This window comes from Pleuronectes platessa, chromosome 18 (genome assembly GCF_947347685.1).
Source record: "Pleuronectes platessa chromosome 18, fPlePla1.1, whole genome shotgun sequence".
In the NCBI taxonomy this organism is placed as follows: Eukaryota; Metazoa; Chordata; class Actinopteri; order Pleuronectiformes; family Pleuronectidae; genus Pleuronectes; species Pleuronectes platessa.
Window position 1 is genome coordinate 20,072,971 of NC_070643.1, and position 22,476 is coordinate 20,095,446.

Sequence of the window (22,476 nt, forward strand, 5' to 3'; positions counted from 1 at the left end):
ATAAAAGACTTTAAATCTAATACAGGTTCAGCACATTTCAGATCTTCAGATTCTATAATTTAGCAGTTTGCTAAAATATTCACTTATATTAAAAGTGTTATAAAGAACTATTAGAAAATAAATGGATGAGACTGGATCATTTTGCTCAGTCTGCACAGCAGCTGGTTGTTGTTGTTGACTGTGTAATTGTGTTTTTATTTGATTGTACTTGTGATTGTGTGTTTAGGACACACTTAAAGAAAGAGTATGGAGGTTACACTGGTTTTGCTCAGTACTAGTGAGACATCTAGTGGTGTTGAATATCAAACATCCACAGAAATAAAAGCGAAGATGAACTAAATGATTTCATGTAGCCTCTGTTTCAATTTACACATTCTTCACAATATTCAGATCTACAATATTGTCTTCACACTGATGACGCTGCCTCAGGTTCAGTCAGAGGTTCAGTGTCTTTGCTCGAGGACACTTCAGCACTCTGTAGAGGAGCCGGGGATCGAACCAGGACCTTTAAGTTCATGGCCTAAAGCACCATGAACTCTGACCTCCAGACAAAAAGATCAATGAAAAGTACAGATCTCATATCTCATTCACATTCTTTGTTTTCAAATAAATCCCCATATATGCAGCACATCAGTGATGTAACCGTGCAGAGTCGGGTCCAGAGGAACCTCCTGCACCTCCTCTGTGGGACAAGCTGCTCAGAACCTTCAGATTAAACAGTGTGAGAGCAGAAACACGCCGGTGGAGCCGCTCCATCGTCTGACTGGAGGTAAATAAACAACTTCTCTTCCCGTCGTCCGTAACTTAATTTGAAGCACAACAGCAAAACATCTCTGGACCAAACTGGATTTGATCGGAGCCGTGAGTGGGAAACAAAACACTTACGCAGCAGAAACGTTCAGATGCACGGAGCGTTTTGTCAAATTAGTGTTTTTTTTTCACATTTTCTTCTGCTTTTTTATATATGTACGTGTCTTCTGGAGGGAGACCTACCATTATGCGATTATGCTATCTTGTTACTAAGCGGCTAAGTGGCTTCTGCAGCCATATTCCATCTGACTGGGCTTGTTATGAAATTCCACAGCACCCTGTTTGAATTAAGAAACATCGACCCGCAGAGATTCGGTTACCGGTAATGATATTCCCCGACCGGCTCGACGAGGGAGGAGAGGTTCGAGATCTTGAAGAAGACGAGACAGTTCCTCCGTCCTCGAGGAAAAAGCTTTCCAACGTTTAATTATTGATTCATACGCAAAATACAACAACAACTCAATCTATGGACTAAAGCTCATACAGACGTGTTTCTGAGGGTTAAAGTGGAGACTGAATGAGGACGTTTAAATCAGCTTCAGACAAAATACATATTCAGTTAATTGTTTATTTAAGCTGCAGATTTGTTTTGCCACAGTGGCTTCTGGGTAACGGTGGCAGAGGTTGTTATCCAGGTGATAGACAAGAGAAGGGCGCCGGTGTTTCCTGTTGACGTCACATCTTACTTTTAGTTTGTATTTAAATAAACGTGACAAAGGGTATTTGCACTCATTGATCTTCTTGACACATCACAGGAGAGAACCTGTGGATCCTCAACTTTAATTTGAGTAGTTTCCACAAAACCACCCTCTGATTTCTTTAATAAATATAGTTATAATAAATGATTTACTGTTAGTTTGCAGAATAGTTTCTAGTGATTTCACTGGATATTAGAGGTTGCGCTGTTTTTTTTAAAAATGTATCTCAAATGCAAACAATTCACATTTTTGGAAACTTTACAATACTTTACAATCACATATCTGCGTAATAGACGGTCTCCTTAAATTCAAGCTGCACCACATTCCACAGACTCATAGATATCAGTTCCCAGTAATAAGGAATTACTGGATCCACTGGAATATTAATCCCAGATCCTTCAAACAAGTGTAGTGATAATCTGTGCTGTAGTTTCTGTGTAATCCTGTTTACAGACAAACGCACAGGGGGTGAAAACATAACCTCTGTGGTGGAGGAGTTTATAACAACGTCCATCTTGCTTCCTTTTGTCCTTTACACTAATATAAACTCCTCTTTTCAACCTGATTGATGAAATATTTACTCTTTTTGTTGAGGATGTTTTTTTTTTTAGCACCAGAATGACGTGGATAGAAAACTTCCTGGTGTCACCGGGCCACTTCCCAGCTGTGCCTCTGCCTGTGTGCACCACAGTCCCCAGTAAGCCCAGTTCCCTGCTCTCACACTGGCTCCATTCTGGATTCATGTGAAGGACGTTGGGCACGTGGAGCCTGAGCAGCCGCGACCAACGGCTCCGACACACTGGAGCGCTGTGTTGGGCCTTCAGGGAGCGGTTGCTCGGTGTCGTGCCGGAGCTCCACGCCGGCTCTGGGAGAGAAAGTTACCCCCCCCACAGGCTCTGGAGACTCCTCCCTCGGCCGCAGCCAAGCAACGGGCCCTCACAACAGGAAACAGAGCAGGGGATTCCGTCAGAGCGCCGGGGCAGAAAGGAGAACATTGATGGGAGACAGGAAGTCTGACTGTAAGAGCGGCTGGGAAGGCGGTGGGGTGTGGCAGTGTGTTGTTAGAGAGAGAGAGGGGGGGGGGGGTCCTCCAACAGGCCTAATAACCACGAAACAACCAACGTACACCAACACACAATAATCCTATTTACTCTGTCAACACCTCAAAGTGTCCAAAATGAAAGCCACTGGGTTCCTGCAGTGACTCATCGGGACAAGAGATGCTTCATTCATGTGACTTGATATTTCACCACCGGCACATTTCCCTCGTTCTCCGGTGTAGCTTCATTCCTCGGTAGCAGATTGCTCCGGTTTGGTCCGGACTCAGTTTGTGGTTCACTGAGGTTATTTTTAATTCTTCCATTTCTCCGTATCGAAGAGACACCGGATGAAAAGACAACAGATCTGAGAGCCCACGTGTGAGGGAGGCTCCAGAAACACACAACCCAGCCCAGTCGACTTCTTCGTCTGATTCGTTTTTCCAACACAAACAGGTGGTTCAGCACCGGGAGCGCCAGAGAGTTGGTGCCGGTTGTTTTTCTCGGTGTGTGAAGAACTCGTGTTTTTTGTTGAGACACGTTTTTTAAAGCCAGGTTCTGGATTCCGAGGGTTAGAGCCGTGGAAAGAGGAGCCAGTCGAGGCCTTTTCCACCTCGCTGCCGCCAAACCACGTCATATCGGGCAGAAGGTTTCACCGACCCCCCTGTGGCAGATGACAACCCCCCCCCCCCCCGTACCCCTCCCTGACTGAAAATGTGGCAGCGGGGATCTCGTTGAGGTGTCGGGGGTCAAATCGTTTTTAAACATTTCCCGATGAGCCGCAGTCTGATTCAATTTGCCGTCGGCCAGAGAGATGGCACCACGACGTTGTTGTTGTTGTGTGTCCGTTGCGTTGCTCTGTGTTTGTGTTGTCTTCACCGAGCTGCAGCGTTAGCTCACAGCGGAGGTCACACGTTGGCACGGGGGGAGGGGGGGGGGTAGAGTCTCACTGTAAACACACTCTGACTTCAGGGATTGGAACCTGCTGCAGAGCCGCGGTGGCGTAACGGCAGAAACATAAAGTCACAAGTGAGACATCTTGATTCTTTTAGCTGAATCAACGCTGCCGGGCCCAGAAACTGAAAGTGTGCCACAGGCTCTGTTCACTTCTTCCCTAGTTACGAGATTTTCCTGAGGGATTAAAGTGACTTTGAGACATTTGGTCGCTTCTCGTCCAAGTTACACAACAACGGCTCCTGAACTCACAACTCTGTGTAAAAGAGCAGCAACAGTTTCAAACTTTAGATTCTCGTCCTCAAAGGGTCAAACTTCACACGTCATGTTTGCAACCTTAGAATCCAAAGCGTCCTTATCGCCCCCTGGTGGCTGGGGGCACACTACAGGTCATAAACCCTTCCTCCTCCATGTTAGCGGATGGGACATGGACCAAGCTAAAAACAACAAATCTGATAACTTTTATCTTAAAGATGGTTTCTGTAAGTTTAGGTAATGATCATCATTAGGGTTATTTTAAATAAATCTTGCACACTTGAACCTTTAACTCCAATAATCACTTTCTTTGTCCCTTGTTTTGGTCTCCACCTCCTCAGAGGGAACATCAGGCTCTGCTGCTTCATCTGCCTTCGAGGATCTGAAGCTTAGTTAACTTCTGACCTGATTTATACAATAAACAGGAAACACCTCTGGGATGAATCACTTCGATGCCTTGTCGATATCAAAGTGAGTCTGTTTCTCTCTGTTGTGTCTAAACCATCAACACATGACACTGACGATCTGGATCCATCTGGCCCCGGACTTGCCCCCCCGTTACCACAGTGTCCGCTAACCAGCACCAGGCCCGGCGGCCCCGCCCTGACGCACACGAGTGCACGAGTCAATCAGCAGCAGGGCTATTTATTAACTGCAGATGGGTGGAAGTGTTTACCACAGCACATGTTTCTGCTACACATGACGGTGAGGCCCCCCCCCCCCCTCCGTTTGCCCCAGTGAGACGTTTCCATGAGGTCAAAGACACCAGTGGGGTTCCTGGGATGACTGGGGAGCCACCGGGCCCGACGCCATGATGAAGCACACGGCTTGGGTTTCACAAGTGTCGTCACTCCCTCAAATCCTCTGCTGGAGGGACGGCTGGACCAAATCTGACATCGGGTTGGGGGGGGGGGGGGCTGCCTTGGGAGGAGGGCACTCATGCCACGATGTTGCACAATGGAGACTAAGATCTGATTCCTCGAACTCACACATAAGTTGCACAGAGAAACTAGAAACCAGTTTGACCTCTGAAGGGTTCGGAGACGTTTAAACTGCGGCACCTTCTGCATCGAGTCAGAGAAGAAGGGAACTCGTCCGTCTCACGTTGTCTCTTCTCCGTCTCCGTCGTTCCTTTGATGCCCTGAAACCACTTCCCTCAGACTTCATGACCTTTAGACAGAGACACATCCCAACAGAGGCCGGACGCTCCTCCACCACCGACCAGGTCCCCGGCCTGATAACAAGCTGAAGTGCTGCAAAGTGGATTCCCACCTCCAGGGATGGACGGACTCTCTGAGAGCCGCCATGTGACCAGTGTCATCTCAGAAACCACGGGACCGGCCGCCCGCTGCCAAACGGGTCCAGACCTGCCAAACATAGCAGCAGCCCAGCCGGCCGGGGCAGAGGAGAGAGAGAGAGAGAGAGGCCGGACGCCAACCACAGGGGGAGCGGCCTCTGGAAAACCCTATGAAGATTCTCAGTTCAGCGTGTTAAATGACCGGGTATATGATTTGATTTTTATATAGCACTTCTATGCAAGTATGGGTAATTATGTGTTGTGTGGCCCGCAGACGTGCAGTCTGTCAGGAGGAAGTGGAAATCACTTCAAAGTGCACGTGAGAGGCGCCTCAGACAGATCTGAGGGAAGCTGCATGTTTTATGTATGTGTCTCAGGAAGGTGCCGTGAACGTCCTGGCATGTTTTCATCTCACCTGTCCTCATATCTGCTGCCATATGACACCTGGAGAGTCACATGATGCAAGCAGGTGATGGATGAGACTCTGAAGGGGGGGGGGGGGGGGGGGGGACAGCAGCAGCTAAATGTGAAAGGCTTGTTAGGAGCAGTCTGAGCATAAGTCTTGATCTAGGGAGAATCCTCGTGCAGTGGTGAGATTTCCAGGAGGAGCATATCCTGCAGATTGATGCTGCTCCTGCTCTATAACAACACATCACAGGGTTCCATGTTGTGCTACGTCATCCCATCTCCACTTTGTTTTCAGGAGGATGCTCGGTCTGGCTCAGAGAAACCTCCTGGATTCGCTTTAGCAGTGGATGTTCTGTTTCAATCACTGGAATTTCTTTTAAACTCCAGAACCGTTTCTGTGCCAGCTCCGCTAATTGGCCCCCCCTTCGCCTGTGGATCGGAAACCCCGGTGTGAGCGAGGATCTCCATTGGACCCTCCCGGCAGGGGGTCGGGCGCGCAGCCGCGTCAGAGCTCGGAGGGGCGGCGCGCAGCCGGAGCCGAGGTGATCCCCGGGTTTAAAAGCGCAGAGGTCCTGAGTGCGCCGGAGCAGTGCGTCACAGAGAGCCAGCAGAGGCAGGATCCCCTCGACACGCAGACACACGCAGACACACACAGACACACACACAGGAGACGGCTTCTCCTCAGGCAGCACATCTGGATCCCTCCACAGGCAGGGACACCTTCTTCTTTTTGTTGTTGTTGTTGCGCTTTTGGACTTTATTCCCTCCTTCACTGAAGAAGCAGTTTTTCATCTATATACTTTTTTTTAACTTTTATTAAATTCCTCATTCGGGTTGTTTCGTTTGTGACACAGCGAGAGAGGATCCTGAGCCACAGCTGGGGAATCTATCTCCTGCGCTATATGGATAAATAATCGCCTCCATCTGTAACTGCACTCAGAGTTTCATCTCGGACGCTGCTTCCTGCCCGCAGACGCGAAATGAAATCGGCTGAAGAGGGTGAGTCTGACTTTTCTCGACCACAGAATGTCCTCTTTGGGTTTCTCACGTGATCACAGCGCAGTGTCAAGCTTCTTTTTTTTTTTAAACGTGGCGTTTATACAGCTTCTCTCCAGCGGCTGGCACTTTTACGCACGGATCCATTGCGCCAAAGAGTTATTTAATCCTTGATTTATAGACTTTGCTTCACTTCCCTCTGTACTGAATGTGTGTATCCACCCTCAGTGTGTTGTGTGTAGCTGATGGTGTCAGTATTAATGTGTAGATACAGTTATTTTGTGTTGCCCCTCCCTGCTGAGCTGGGCATGGTGGGCGTGGCTGTGCTGCTGCTGCTGCTGCTGTGAGCCTCCCATGACTGAAAGTGTTCCCAAAATAGTCAGAATTGAACCTGTGCTAATGAGTGGTGACAGTGCATTGTGGGTAAGTGAATCAGAGGGCGGCTATTGAGCTCATCACTCATTGGACGGTAGCCCCTCAGGGTACCTGTTTGGGTCCCGGCTAATTCACAGCAGACTAATTAGAGAAAAACAAACTGTCCCGGCGCTGCATGTGTCCCACAACGCGAGCGGCGTTAAACATACACATCATTTTCTTTTTATTAAGGAGTCACATGGTGCAGCGCTGATGTCATGGTCTTTATGGTGGGGCCCCTAATTCTCTTTAATTTACAGCAGACAGGAGCTGTGGTGACTGCGTCTGTCTGTCGTCCTCGTCCATCTCAACGAGCTCCATGTGGTCGTCCCCTCACGAGACCGCCACTGCACCGTGAAACCACGACTCCCCGTTCCCATGTCCCCCCCCCACCTCCCCTGCTCCCTGGTTGTGACCTCAGCCATCGCCACAGCCGGGGCAGAGTTTCATACGAGCCAGCGGGAGAGTTGGAATGAGACCATGAGCCCCCCCCCCCCCCCCCATGCACCTTTACAGCATGCAAATAAACGAATCATGTCCCTCCTGTGTTTATTTTTGAAAGCTGTTGGAACATGAAACTGGCCAACAAAAGCGTCAGTGTGTGTTTTCTTAATGTCACAGTTTACGGGCAGCAGCGTGTGCATTAAGTGGCATAAATCTGGCAGCTTGTGTCATGGAAAAAACCCACCTGGTCTCGCCTCTGGTTATTTTTAGGCCTCAGTTGTTTTTGGCCGCTTTATTTCACGTCTCCCACCCAATTTAATTTGCACAATTTGAGCCGTTCAGAGATGCTTTGTGTCGCCGGCCTTGTGCGTTCGGGGGGGGGGAACTTCTGCAGATGAGGTGTGAAGTCTTAAGTAGCCGGGTTCAGTCCCAGTAGGGAAGCAGCTCATTTACCATCATAGCCAACGGCTCTCTTAAGACTCAATGTGGCAGTGGTCTCAGTGCAGCAGCCAGTGAATGTGTGTTTAATTATCACGCTAACAAATTCCCACTTTTTGCTTTCCAGATGCATATGGCTACACGCCAAATGTCAGTCTGTCCCTCACGCTGGGCAACCCCTGTCTTCCGTCCCAGTACCACAGCCTCCAGTCCAGCCCCGTCATTTCTGTGTCTGTCCCCGAGCCTCTCGTCTACGACACCCAGGACGACATGAGGGCCGCCGGGTATTACTCGTCCCCGAGCAGCCGCCCAAACGGAGCGCCGACCCTGGAGAGCCCTCGTATCGAGATCACAGCGTACGGTCAGTTTCCTGAAGACGCGGTGGAGGAGAGCAGCCTTCCTGTGGCCAAGCGAGTCAACTCCATCGTGACCCTGACCCTTCCCAGTGGAGAGGGGTACCGCGACCCCAGCTGCCTGAGTCCGGCCAGCAGCATCTCGTCTCGCAGCTGCCACTCTGACGCTTCCTACGAATCCAGCTTCTCCTACAACTACGACAACTCGCCCCAGAACTCCCCCTGGCAGTCTCCCTCCGTGTCCCCCAAGGGCTCCACCCTCGCCCTGCCGGGTGATGGCTGTGCCGCCGGTGGCTCCCCCTCCACCTCTCCACGCACGAGCATAACAGATGACACCTGGATGGGTCAGCGTGGCTCCAGGCCCAACTCCCCTTGTGGCGCAAAGAGGAAGTACAGCTTGAACGGCAGCAGGGCGCCGCACAAGCACTACCCCTACTCCCCCAACCACTCCCCTGGACTGTCTCCACAGACCTCCCCTCGCCTCAGCGTCACGGAGGAAAGCTGGCTTCCAAACACCAACCAGTACACCAATTCAGCCATCCTGGCGGCCATTAACGCCCTGACCACAGACGGAGTGGTCGACCTCGGGGAGGGAATTCCCATGAAGGCCAGGAAAACCAGCCTGGAGCACAACCCCACCGTCAGCCTGAAGGTGGAGCCAGGGAGCGAGGAGCTGAGTCCGGGGCACCTTTGCGATGACGAGCACTCGAACCGCATGTTGTTGAAGAAGGAAGGATACTGCGGCGGGTTTCTGGACGTGCCACAGCATCCGTACTCCTGGTCCAAGCCAAAGCAATATGTAAGGTAAGCAAACAGCCGCAGCTTGAGTTACAGACAAAGATTTTAGCCGTTAACAATCCAGACTTATGTCTTAGTTCTCCATACATGAATCTAATCTACAGACACACTGTGCATAGTCTCTAACAAAAGGTAAGTTTAAGCATCTGTAGCACAAACACATATTAAACTGTTCTGCACATTCTACCTTGATAAGTGCATCTAAAATAAGCTCCCCTCCCTCCCTGTGAAGTTGACATGTTGGACGTGTTCTCGCCCCCGACAGCCCGTCCCTGCCGGCTCTTGACTGGCAGCTGCCGTCCAGCTCGGGGCCGTACAGCCTGCAGATCGACGTGCAGCCCAAGTCCCACCACCGGGCCCACTACGAGACGGAGGGCAGCCGGGGGGCGGTGAAGGCCATGGCAGGAGGACACCCCGTCATCCAGGTCAGCTGAACCGACGGTTTCTCACTTTTCTGGCCCCCGCTGATTTTAAAGCAGCACTAGGTACCAAACAGCGCCCCCTACAGCCACTGGGGTGATTCATTCTGAATGCATAGTCCTACTCACCGACCTGAAACACAGCTGCCAAGATCCCTGGTATCCTGAAGCAGAAGAGCTGTCGTGGTAACAAATCCACCAAACTCTGTCTAGAATTCTTCATATTGTAAAGTTTTCTGCTGAATATTGGAGATAAACGCTGGTTTTTAGTGACTTCTGATCCTTTTTAACTGATCTACAGTCAGTTCCACACGTTGCAATGAACAGACGTTCAGGGTGAGGAGTAGGAACAGAAGAGGGAACATTCTCCTTCTTTTTAAAAGTTTTTAAAAGTTGCATTATGTTGCTTTACAGAAATCAACTTCCACCTGAGACGCTTCATCACAGGTGGCACTTTTCTAAAAGTTGAGATCACTTCAGCCAAAGTCTAATTCTCCCGTCTCAGACTCACTTCCATCGTCTCACGACTCCTTCAGGGAACCACCCAACTACACTGGTTTCCTGTGGTGATTAGACCAACACACGGTGCAGCCATTAGACTGCAGACACCTTTACCTCATCACCCCCCCCCCCCCCCCCCCTCCTGTTTTCGACCTCACGTGTTAGAATGGATTCGGGCGGACATGTGTTTCATGACCTGGCTGTTGTGTTGGTCAAAGATGTCACATTTCTGAATGGCATACCGAAAGGTCTGCCATTAGACAGGCCGGTCGGCTCAGTCAGTTCCTGTCCAGACGAGGGTGAGTCAAACTTTTCCACCGAGTCCGTCCAGAGCAGATCAGACAGTCACAGAGCGATGCAGCACCGGCCAGTAAGAGCTGAGTCATGAGCTTTAACCACAGGAGCTCCGGTGGTCGAACCGAAAGGAGAAAAAAATGTGGACAACTGCAGATATGTTTTGGTTATAAACGCATCTGGTGCCCCGACCATTACTCCTCACCGCTGACCTCAGCCTCTGGATAAATAGAAGGGCCTGAAGCGAGGAGCTGGGTGAAGTGAGTGGTGAGCGTCACTTCAGTGAAAACCTTTTATCAACACGTTACAATGAGTCGACACGTTCAGCAGACATTCGTCACACAGGAGGTTTTTTGTTTCTGTCTGTCGGGGACAGTGATATTTTAGAGTGAGTGGTTTTGCCACAGAGGAGCAGTGAGCTGGTGTCCACGTGTGAACAGGGAAGGCTCATGTTGCTGTGCAGCCATTTTAAGGACAAACAGAAGATGTAAACCAAAGTATTACTGATGTTATATTAGTAATATAGTAATATTACTATGTTATTACAGTCGTAATAACATAGTAATATTACTGTTATTACTAAGTTTTGGCTAAATAGTGAATTCACACTGGGAGCGTGACTGAACAACTGGATTTCATTGGACGACAGGAATATTGATGTTTCGTTAGTGTAAATTATAATTACTTAGTTTTTTTAGTAAAGTTGTATTTTAATATGTTGAAATCAACAGATTATTTCGGTTTCAAGTCAGTTCTCAGTTGGTTTTATGAGAGGAGGAGTTTTTACAGCTAGAAAATAAATTCTAATAGATTCCAAATGTTGATAAGATGTCTTGGAAAACCAAAACAAAAAAGATTAAATGTTAGTGAATTCAAATTATGATTGATTTCATGTATACTAACTGAGAACACTCAGTAAATACTGTTTATCATGAGTTAGTAGGACGTTTACACATTGGAACTGTAGTTTCCCTCCACCGTTTAAAGTATTTCAACTTTAATCGAGTTGTGTTCATTTTGTCTTAAAGTCTCCTTCAGGGTTTTGTGGATCACGGCACAGTAGAACGGGGAAACTGAAATATTTCTGTGCAGCAGCAAAGCATTTGGTACGATCCAGTGAGCCGCAGCAGCAAAGCGTTTGGTATGATCCAGTGAGTCGCAGCAGCAAAGCGTTTGGTACGATCCAGTGAGTCGCAGCAGCAAAGCGTTTGGTACGATCCAGTGAGTCGCAGCAGCAGCAGCACATCTGTAAGACGCACGCATGCGTCCATGAGAAGGTGTCTAATGATTTAACGACAGGGATCTGGGTTCACCCGGCTGAAATAGAGAGAGAGTGTGTTCACTCTAAACCCAAACTCCAACCTCCCCTTGCTTCTGCGCCAGCTCCCAGCCCAACCACACAGACTTCCCTTTGTTTAGGAAAGTTCCCGTGTGCACGGCTGACATCACCGCGCTGCGTCCTGCGGAGGCGGCAGCGTCTCCACCACACACGTTTCTGGCAGGCCCCGGTGGAGAGGTTGGAGGGAGCTTCAGACGAGGCGGCCCCGGCCCTGCGACTCCCTGATTACATGGTGCGCACGGCGCTCGGCTGTGGACGCTGGCTGACGAAGCCTCTGCGGCTTTTGGGCCCGACGCTCCCGTGACTCCAACCCTGCCCAGACTCTACAGAGTTTATTCTGGAAGGTCCCGTTCAGTGTGGTACACGTCGAGCGTCCAGCCGAGCTACACGGGCTGTTTTCTGTTCTCTCCCAGTGCCATCGCCGCTGCCTCGTGCAACCACACCCGCCCGTCCACCGGCGGCAGACTGAAGTAGGCCCCGTCTGAAGTGCCGTGTGCAGTCCTCACCGCAGTCCACGCTCCGGGTTTCGATGCTTTACTTCTGGCACAGAGGAAATACCCCATGTTCGAGTCTGTGAGGTCTTCTCCGTTTGAAGTCGACTTTCATAACCCAGATTCAAAGCTTGTTATTTCTCGGTCATGTGTGTTTTTCTTGGCTTTGATCCTTGTGATCAAATTTAGATTTCTCTGCAAAGTCATATCATGTGAAACACAAAGCGTGACGGCATGAATCACCCGTCTCACACTGGACTATCCCTCACTCCACTGAAACTGGAACACAGGAGACGCTATGTGTGTGTGTGTGTGTGTGTGTGTGTGTGTGTGTCTATGTGTGTGTGTGTTTGTGTGTGTTTGTGATCCCCCTGTTAAGGCCTTGGAGAGGTTGCCCCCTTCCCCTCCTCTCCGGTGCCTTGAGCCGCCAGAGTCTCGGCATTCCTCTTGTGGGTGATAATACGAGCGCAGGGAGGGGCGGGCGGTGTCAAAGTGCCAGGGTGGAGGAGCGCCGGGTTTACTCTCGGTGGTATCACAGGGATTTAATTGCAACAACAAATCATAGCTCCCGCCTGCTGCAGCTGCTTTGCAAAAAAAAACATATTGTGGATTATAGAGAGCGAGGGAACCAGAAGGGGAAGGTTTCTAGATTGCAAGATTACAGCCTAGATGATTCTAAGTCTTGGAAGTGACGGATGATGACGCTGACATGAGTCGAGAATGTTTCACTTTGTAAAGGAAAACAACCAAAAACAGCTAAAACTTTACTGGGGACATTATCGACTTTGATCTTCTCTATTTGTCTAGACTTTGTTTCTGATGGTAACTCGGAGCAGATTATTATTAATCTGTTGCTAATTAGGAGTTGAGAGTGAGCAGCTAACCCTGCGAGCGCGCTGCCTCACCTCATCACACTCCCCTCTGCTGCCTAAATAAACAGCATTGCTAGGCAGCAGCCCATTTCCTTACACAAATACACAGGGCTTCTGCAGGCTCTTAACTCTGACAGGGAGCCTCCTCCAAATCACATGTTGGGCCTCCCCGCTTGGAGCCTTTTGCTCTCGCTGCGGCCGCTCGGAGCCTCCAGTTCTTCTTCTTATGTAATTGAGAGCTGCGGTCCTCGTTTCAACACATCCCCCCCGATCGTCTCAGCGCACACGCTCGTCCAGAGTGGCTTATGAATAGATGGGGTGAAGCGTCTAACCTCCGAGGGGCTTTGAAGAGGTTTGATGATGGAGAGGTGCACGGGTGGTTCATTTTATGTAGCCCATGTTTTGGCTTTGGTGACGCGGTGGTGCAGTGTTCAGGCCCGTCGCCTCACGTGGGAAGGTTCTGGGTTCAAACCCGACACCTGTCCGGGCGTTGGACGTGTCCAGGGTGAACCCAGTGTCGCCTGTGATTGGCTCCAGCTCCCCTGCGACCCTCACAGAGAAGTTAGGGTTTTAGATAATGGATGTCGTGGCTCAAGATGAAATAATGTTCCACACGTCATCATGAATAACTTGACTTTTACTGGCCAATGATCCCAGTCCCTCTAATTTAGAACCAATAATTAAAACCACTTCAAGAGCCGCAAATTGCTCAATTTAGCTGAAAATCACTTTTCGAGTCAAACAGCATCACGTCTGTTTTCTGGTTTTTATTATTTTAAATTCAAAGCTGAACTCTATTTGCTCTTCAAGTGATCACGTCATTGGTTGAGTCACTCCACATGTGATAAAACACCAGAAATAGCATATTTATCATTTTCTGATGATGGAAATGACGCCAAATCACTTTGAAACTTCTGTGGTTGACGATGACGATACTTTCAAATATCATGTGTGAAGTGAAAACACAGACTTGGGATCAGGTCACCGGCTCAGTTGATGATATTCTCACATTTGTAAAAGCTGAGTGGAAAATGAAAAAACGAGAACGAGGTGGAAAAGCTCCACGAAGGCCAGACGCTCTTCTATCTTTGCTGTGGAAAACAAATCCTAATTTAACCGCTCAAACACATAATATGCACAATTTGTTCAAATCATTTCTTCTTTATGTTTTGTAGAAAGATTCGTATATGAGCTCCACTTTTATCGAAGTCCTTCGCTCTCATAGTTTTGGCTTCTTAATGCTCTTACTCCCCCTTGCCCACGCTGTATGGAGAACCTACATAACTCTTTGACGCGGTGTCAGTAGTAGCCGCTGTTCTCGTTTCTCAGGCAGCGGCTTTGGGCTCGGTGCCGGCTCTCTGCAGTCTGGGTGGTTGAGGTCATCCTGGCAGGAGGCCTCCTGTCAAGTAACACCTATGGAGGTCTGGAGGCGCAGCCGCAGCCGGCAGCACTTCTGTTCTGTCTCCAGCTCCGTCGGGCCCGGATCATTTTACTGATGATAATCAGAGGAGGGCCGCGAGTGAGAGTTTTTCTTGACCCTGAATGGCCCGGGCCTGACGGGGCTGACGTGACCTGGACTTCTGTGAAACTCGAGCTCGGTTCTGTCACCAGTCGAGCGCGGGGCTCACAAATCACAGCGCCGCTCGCCGCCGGTGGTTTCACTGCCCCGGAGATTCGGCTTCTGCAGGATCAACATCTTGGCAGGACTCACGTGAGCTGATGGAGGAAGTGTTTTGTTGGCAGTAATTTAAAGAAGATGGAGATGGTGATTAGAAGATCCTGAATGGGCACTTTGTTTGGAAAGCATCTGGCTGAGAGCCTGAGCTCTGACAGACCTGCGTTTGTTTTTGACAGAAAGTGAGTTTCTGAAAGCTTCACCCTGTTTTTTCTCCCTCTGCCTCCTCGCAGCTCCACGGCTACATGGAGAGCGAGCCTCTGACCCTGCAGCTGTTCATCGGCACGGCTGACGACAGGCTGCTGAGGCCTCACGCCTTCTACCAGGTCCACCGCATCACGGGCAAGACGGTGTCCACCCCGAGCCACGAGGCGCTGCACAACAACACCAAGGTGCTGGAGATCCCACTGCTGCCGGAGAACAACATGCGAGCCATGTGAGTGATCAGGAGGAACGAGAACTGGTCATAAGTCTCCAGGGACGAGTCCAGGTCAGGTCTCATGTCAGTTAACTGGTCTTTGATCAATCGACAGGTTTTTTGTCTGACTCGCTCAAACCTGAATGAATCTTTTTGACATTTAGAGTTAAAGTATTTTCAAGTCTTTCAGGGCCTTCAGGGTTTTACAGTCTCAGACAAGACCAGGTCCACAGAACCTGAAGACTTGAGACTCTGCATTTAAGACAAAGCCAAGTGAACAACTGAACATCACAGACTTATTTTACCTTTAATTTTCAAATAACGTCCTTGGCAAGTCCGAGTCAGGTCTCATTAATGATCTGATGTTGCAAACATTTCAAATTTATAATAATAACAATATCAATAATAAACTTTATTTAAAAAGTGCTTCACAGACATAAAAACAGAAAACACATGCAGTGCAAATACAGATTTAAACAAGTTAATGCAAGAAAACTAATAAAGTGAAGCAATGAAACCAACAAACACCTGGTTCCAAGCAATATGGTAATAAAACAATAAAATAAAACAATGAAATAAACAAAATCTAGAAGCTCAAAGTTTGTTTTGAGAAAAAAAAACAAATGTTATAAAGATACCGGCTCCAGCACCAACATCTGATGCAGTTTGTCAGTTTCTGCCAATAAGCAGCAGCTGCTCAGCAGAGAGTCACATCCCAGTTGTGAGTCGAGAATCTGCAAACTTGAGGAGTTTGATCCAACAGAAGCATTTTCTCCGAGGGGACATTTCACAGCCCCAATTAAAACCTCTCAGATTGCTTCCATGCTGAAAATTAAAAAGTTTATAATCCGGAGATACGTGGGTTTGCTTGTTTTATGTATCTGTGCGTGTCTGTGAGCGCGCTGGCCTCCTGCGTTGTTTGGGTTTTTGAAAGCGTTGCCCCTCTGCACGCAGACGAGTGGCTCTCCCGGTTTATAAGCCTCACAGATCAGATTACTGGGGGAAGCTTAGAGCCGCTAACAGGGACCTGGGGTTTCTACAGGCGGCGGCAATCTGCTTGCATCAGCACTTTCTGCACGTTTTAATGGATGCAACACATAAGCTCCCCTCATACAACGAGCTCACCCCCGGGACACGCTTTCTCTTCCCTCACAGAGTGCACGCCTCCGACTGAAGTGTAGACGAGTGATTTGCGTGAGATGAATTTGTTTAGACACCGCGGCTTATCAACGTTTTATTACGTGATATAGAACAGAGACATCCTTAGATTTGTGATCTTCTATTTACAGGGACACGTCTTAAATCAAATCATTAATCAACTAATAATGTTTGAGCTGATAATGAGGCCGTATTTAACTTGGTGTGACTCCAATTAACTGGAAATAGATTCAAAGATGGCGCTGGACGTCCCCTCCTCTCTGCTCTCTGAGACCTTTCCTCAGGCAGTGGGGCGGACGCCTCAGTGTGTGGTTCTGCACTCGGCCCCGTGTGCGTAGGTGGCGAGCCGAGCAGCTGGGGTCCTTAGCATCAACACCTGATTACCTCGCCGGAGAAGCAGCCCCTGGTGTCTGGCAGGAGGAATGTGAGGGAGTGTTAAAGTTCACATTAACTTTGTAGGAATGTGGCATCGAGGAGCCCGGCCACAGAAAAGCTCTGTTTGAAAAGTTCTCTGTGAGACGGTGGAGAGTTTATAAAGTGCACGATGAAGACTTTGACACTGTGAAAATAATTTAATGTGCGAAAGGGGAACCATCTGTTACAGATCATCAGAGAGATATCGATGATGTAATAAACGTTCCCAGCCATTGGTTTCTATAGAGTTTGACTTTCGCCCAAGAGCAGAAGCACTGAGGTGTGGACGCTCGGTCGGGGGTGCTGGTGTTAAGCCTCCGTCAGGGCCGCGCTGACGGAGCCCAGAGTGAAAATCACAATCGACTTGGCTGCACGGCGCCGTGAATCACCGCCTGATTAACCGTGAAGGCACACATGTCATGACTGGACCTGACAGTTTGTCCTGGTGGACGGACAGACCCTGGCAGACTCGGTCTCTTCATCATCACGTCTCTCCGCCAACAGAGTCGACTGCGCCGGGATCCTGAAGCTGCGGAACTCGGACATCGAGCTGCGGAAGGGCGAGACGGACATCGGCCGCAAGAACACGCGTGTGCGGATGGTTTTCAGGATCCACATCAACCAGACCACCGGGAGAACGCTGTCCCTGCAGGCTGCGTCCAACCCCATCGAGTGCTGTGAGTACACCTCCTCTCGATTGGTCTCTCCTCTCGACCCATACAGGGTCAGAAGGTTCCTGGCTTGAATCCCACTTGGGGCAAGGGCCTCTCTGGGTGGAGGTTAAATGTTCTCCCCTGTGTCTGTGATGGACTCCTGTGGCTTCCTCCCTCGATCCAGACGTGCAGATCAGGGTTAGACTCTTAATTGAAGGTGTGAATATAAATGTGATGGTTGTTTCTCTGTGTATCCGCCCTGTGATTGGCCGGGTGATGAAGGTGCAACCCGCCTCTCGCCCTAATGCAAGGTGGGATTGGCTCCAGCTCCCTTGCGACCCTCACATAACAAATTAATAACAAATGCACATTAAATTAATGCAGTTCAGCTCCATAACTTTAGCTGAAGAGACGTTATTTTAGCTTTGCTTGATAAACTCCATTAACTGTGGAGTTGACCTTTCTCTGGCCTGGGAGACTCTTCATGTGGTTCTGGCTCTGAGCGCTGCCACAGAGATTAAGTCTTATGAGGTAAATGAAAGACAGTAGTTAAACCATGATCTCAGCCCCCAGAAATAGAGCATTGTTAGTTTCTGAGCGTCTGCCACGGAGCAATTGTTTCTGACCCAAAAATTCTCTCAGTGTGCGAGCGACAGACGGAGGCAGAGAAACACGGGGATGTGGGGAAGATCGATGGTTTCCAAAAAGACGGGGAATTAAGAGTTTTATCAGAATCAGAGCGAAGTGGCTTCGAATTACACAAAGAAGATCATCCCAAGAGTAAATATGTTCATCTTTTAATCAACCTCTATTTATGAGTCCTGGTCCATCACATTAAAAGCACAGATATCTTTCATAAGAGAGGCCCGGCCAAGACGTAGAGACGTAAATCAGGGATCGTTTCAGGAAAAACTCAAAGCAAGCGGGGGAATGAGGCGAGCTGGGCCAAAAGGTAAGAGAGGCAGGGAGAGGAAACCAAATATTTGAGACCAAACATCCACCATAATTTGGGGAAAACATAAACAGAAATAAGAACAGGCCCCGTCCCTGCTCACGGGCAGAGAGGGAGCCCGGGTGCAACGTGAGGGGGACGAGGTTCACAGCTGCACCGCCGGGGCTGCGAGAGCTGCCTGGGTAGAGATCCAGCCCCGGCCTGGATGCTCAGGTCTGCATGGGGAGTGGGTGTGTGTATCAGCCGGAGCACTGAGTCCCGGCTCTCTTCTCCCTCCCACAGCCCAGAGATCGGCCCAGGAGCTGCCGCTGGTGGACAAGCAGAACCTGGAGACGTGTCCCGCCCACGGGGGGGAGAGGATGCGCCTGGACGGACACAACTTCCAGCACGACTCCAAAGTGGTGTTCGTGGAGAAGGCTCAAGGTAAAAGAGGAGGACATTAGGAGTAATAGCTGCGTGGTCTCAGTCCAGCTGTGTGTGTCTGTGTGTCTGTGTGTGTGTGTGTGTGTGTCCCGATGTTGGAGAAACCCCAAGACTGCTCCCTCCCTCCTCTCCCGCCGTCAAAATATCCTCCATCTTGCCAGAGTGCCACATGTGGTGCACATTAATGCGCAGTATTTTTAACCCAGCAGATTTACATTTGCAGAAGTTTCCATTGCCTGTTCAGCAGAGGAATGGATCACAAATGCAGCATGTGTGTGTTTTTGTGAGTGTGTGTGTGTGTGTGTTTTTGTGTGTGGGTGGTTGTGCACGTGGTGTGGATACGTACACTTTGTGTGTGTGTGTGTGTGTGTGCCAGGCCTCAGTATTTGTTTCTCTCTCTCTGACTTGAAGCCCTCTGGGTTTGGAGGGGGGGGGGGGGGGGGGCACCGCTCCCAGATGTTGATGCTTCCAGATGTTGATACCAGGACGTTTACAAACAGCAATTTCCTTGATTAGCTGCAGCGAAGCCACGTGAGGCTCCGACTTGTAAACACGTGTGATCCTATCGGCCGGTGACTCATTCAGAAAGAAGAAGCCTAGGGGAAGAGGGGGGAAGCCTTCTCATTGTTCCACCTGTGAGAGGAAGGATTCCAGGCTGCCCCCCCCCCCCCCTTCTCCTCCTCCAGCACGGTACAATGGAAGGAGTGAGATTGTTTATCAAAACAAGAAGTGATTGTTCGAGCCCCTGCCTCGTGTCCCCCCCCCCCCCCCGCCCGACTTCTGTGATTAATGAGCAGATCACATGAAATGTTTCTCAGAGGCAGAATTCATCCTGCTGCTTGAATTAGGAAAATAACTTTCCAACCAACGAGCAACTAAACACGTGAAGAATATCCACTCTATGATATATAGATAGAAATACTATTTTTTACTGTAGATTTACTAGATAAAGATATCCACGCTTAAAAATACTAAATATCAAGATCGATATCAAGATCTGCCAAAAATCTCAGCTTCAATTTCACAAAAATCTCAATTTTTTTTGAAGAATGGGCATAAATTCATGGATCTGTCCCCTGATCCAGATCAGCATGAAAAATACACAAGTTGTTTCCAGACTACATCCTTCTATCGAGTTTCACGGTCGTCCTTCAAGTAGTGTTTGTGTAATCCTGCAAAATAACAAACAAACATAACAATTTATTACTTTTTAGCTGTCAGATGTTTGAATATAATCTAAACTTGGCCAGTTTTGGAAGTTTTACAGAACAAATACTTGAGGTTTTATTAAGCAATACTTTTTTGTTCTGTGTGGTTTTCACTCTGCAGATCAAGTGAGTAGAAGCAGCTCTTTAAATCAGTGCAGAGGAATAATGTTACATAACATCTTGAATTATTAAGAATCATAAAGTTAAAATCCTATCAGTCATATCTAGAGAATATAGGTGGAAATGTACACACACACATTGTCGTCCCTCTCTTAATTTGACTGTTTTGAAAAGTTCTGAACAATAAACTTTATATAATAATCTAATGTTGAACTATAACTCAAGAAGATAAAGAGATAGATGTTATTAAAATCTTCAGAACAAGGTTGTAAGTGAACCTTGTTGTTTGCGTCAATAGAACCTGATTTAAGTTCATTATCTTATATCAGCTTCTATATCATCTTATCATCTTTTTCATAAGTAACAGATTCAGGTTGAGATGAGGATCAGATGATTTCAGCCTCAGGGAGTCACGTGATCTGGCGGAGAAGTCGTTCTTCCATTTGTTCTGTGTCCACAAAGGAGAAAGAGAAAGCACTGGTTTTCTCAGTGGTTTGCTCTGGTCTGGGCCGGTATCTGCTGGTGGTGGTTCTGGTTCCGAGCTCTGAGTCCGACGCTCTTTAGGACCATGAGCATCTCTGGCCTGGTGTCGATGGCTGTGCTGCCTTGTTTTTGATGAGGGTTTCCCCGCGTCTGGCACCAGCATCAGATTCCTGGGCAATCCGACTATGGAAACACCCTTAAGCCAGGGTTCCACAACACTACCCCCCCCCCTCCCCCCCCACCACCACCTCCACCCCGTCCCCTCCACTTTTTTCACTTCCCTCCATCCTTCCACTTCTCTATCCAAGCTGCCTCTGTGCCACCAGCTCTGGGTTCATTAACTGGGAGAGCGGAGCGTTCCCAGTGGATCGTACCTGCTCCTCTCTCCAGCTGCTCTCCTGTGTAAACAGATCAGTAAATAGATACAGTAGAGACGTCATTAGCCTCGAGGGAGACGTGGCGTCATTGATATAAAGAAAAATATACACAAGATGCAAAAAAAGCTCCTCATTTGCATCCTCGCGTCAGAAGAGACAGAATCAGGGACTTTAATATGGTTTTGCTGTTATGTCGCTCGAGCCAAAGCCGAACTCTGAGAAACGCTTTAACGATCAAACCCATAAATCCAGAGCGGTGGATTCCGGGGCCGTAAAGAGCTTCAGCGTTTAATTTTACCAATGGACCATTTTCCTGCAAATTTTCCAATTAAGCTCGCTCACAAAAACAACCTGCGGTCAGAGAACATGTGGGCACCGACACAAAGAGTCCCGAGAGTTGTGTGTCCCCATGTATCTGTGTGCGTGTAACCCTGTGTGTGCGTGTAACCCTGTGTGTGTGTCTGTGTGTGTGTCTGTCAGAGTTTCCGCTGCAATTACAGACAGGATGGGTCACTCTGCCTGAAGACGCTGCCAACAAACCAGAACTTTCGTTTGTTTTGGTTTTTCTATTTTCTGCGTCCGAAGCCCTTAACGAGTTTTCCACTCTGCTGACTAATGAGAATCTCGGGGAAACACTGGCCTGAGTGTGTGGGAGAGAAAAGAAAAGAGAGGAAGGAGCACATGTTGTTTCCCCTGCGTGCACGGATTAATATTCATGTTTGTGAGTGGGCTGTTGTTGTTGCAGCCCGTGACTCCTGCTAAAGGAAACCCCCGTCCCCCCCCTCCCCTGTGGAGACACCCGCTGTCACCTGCTCCTCCCTCCTCCCTCGACGCCTGAAGACGGTGACGTGGGCTCTCCTCACGCCTCCGTCTCCTGCCTCCACTTCAAACACCTCCAGATAACATCGGTGCAGTCGTCGCTCCTGGCTACAGCCAATCAGCAGTGAGAGATTTCAGACATCGGCCTGTAATCTAACCCTCAGCCGGTCGCACCTTGCTTTCATTCGCCCCGGCCTGCCCAGGAGATCCAGTCTGTGATAAATCAGAGTCACTCCATTTGTGAAATGAGGCCCCGGCTGTCCTCTGTTCACCTTTCTGTGGTTTTGCTGCTCTGGTTGTTTTCTGATGGAGGAGTTCTCAGGATGAGATGTATCGTCTGTTAGAAGAAAGAGACTGAACAGAAAGTTGAAACTGGAAAGAGAAACAGCCTCAATCAAGATATCAGCTCCCTGATAAATAACATGTGTTTCATCAAGATCCAGGAACTGGAAATCTGAAAATCTGACAAAGTTAAAGAAAGTGTTAAAAGATTCCTGGATCCGCCCCTTTGTCCCAAAATCTGATATAATATTTTTTGGACTATATCTCATCTGAGAGAATTTAAAGCAAAACCTCCTGAGCTGAGGTATCAATCAATCAATCAATCAATCAATCAATCAATCAACCAACCAATCATCAATCCCCTTCCATACAAATCACATGCAATTCAAAGTACCGAGCAAGTGATTGAGAAAAATATGATTTAAATAATGAATAAAAAATTTGATAGAGAGACAGATTTTAGACCATAAAAGAAAAGATAACAATAAAATAAAGTTTAGAGGGTAAAATATATATGATAAACATACAATTTTAGTAAAATAAAACAGAATAGGATCAATAATAATGATATTAAATAATTATAAATGATAAAACCTATGAGATTTTGACTAAATGAGTGAGTTTTTAATGATAAAACCTGATAAAGACGTATATTATACACACAGACCTATATTGT

The 22,476-nt window shown here is 48.4% G+C and overlaps 1 protein-coding gene across 1 annotated transcript; it reads left to right on the forward strand.

The window, feature by feature from the left end:
• Positions 1 to 6,038: 6,038 nt before the first annotated feature.
• nfatc1 (nuclear factor of activated T cells 1) lies at positions 6,039 to 20,403 on the forward strand. The gene is made up of 8 exons (XM_053446365.1): positions 6,039 to 6,458; positions 7,879 to 8,908; positions 9,168 to 9,327; positions 14,727 to 14,929; positions 16,988 to 17,160; positions 18,371 to 18,511; positions 19,841 to 19,845; positions 20,302 to 20,403. The coding sequence occupies exons 1-8, from the start codon at positions 6,440 to 6,442 to the stop codon at positions 20,401 to 20,403; spliced, it is 1,833 nt and encodes a 610-aa protein (XP_053302340.1). The 5' UTR covers positions 6,039 to 6,439.
• The last annotated feature ends 2,073 nt before the right edge of the window (positions 20,404 to 22,476 follow it).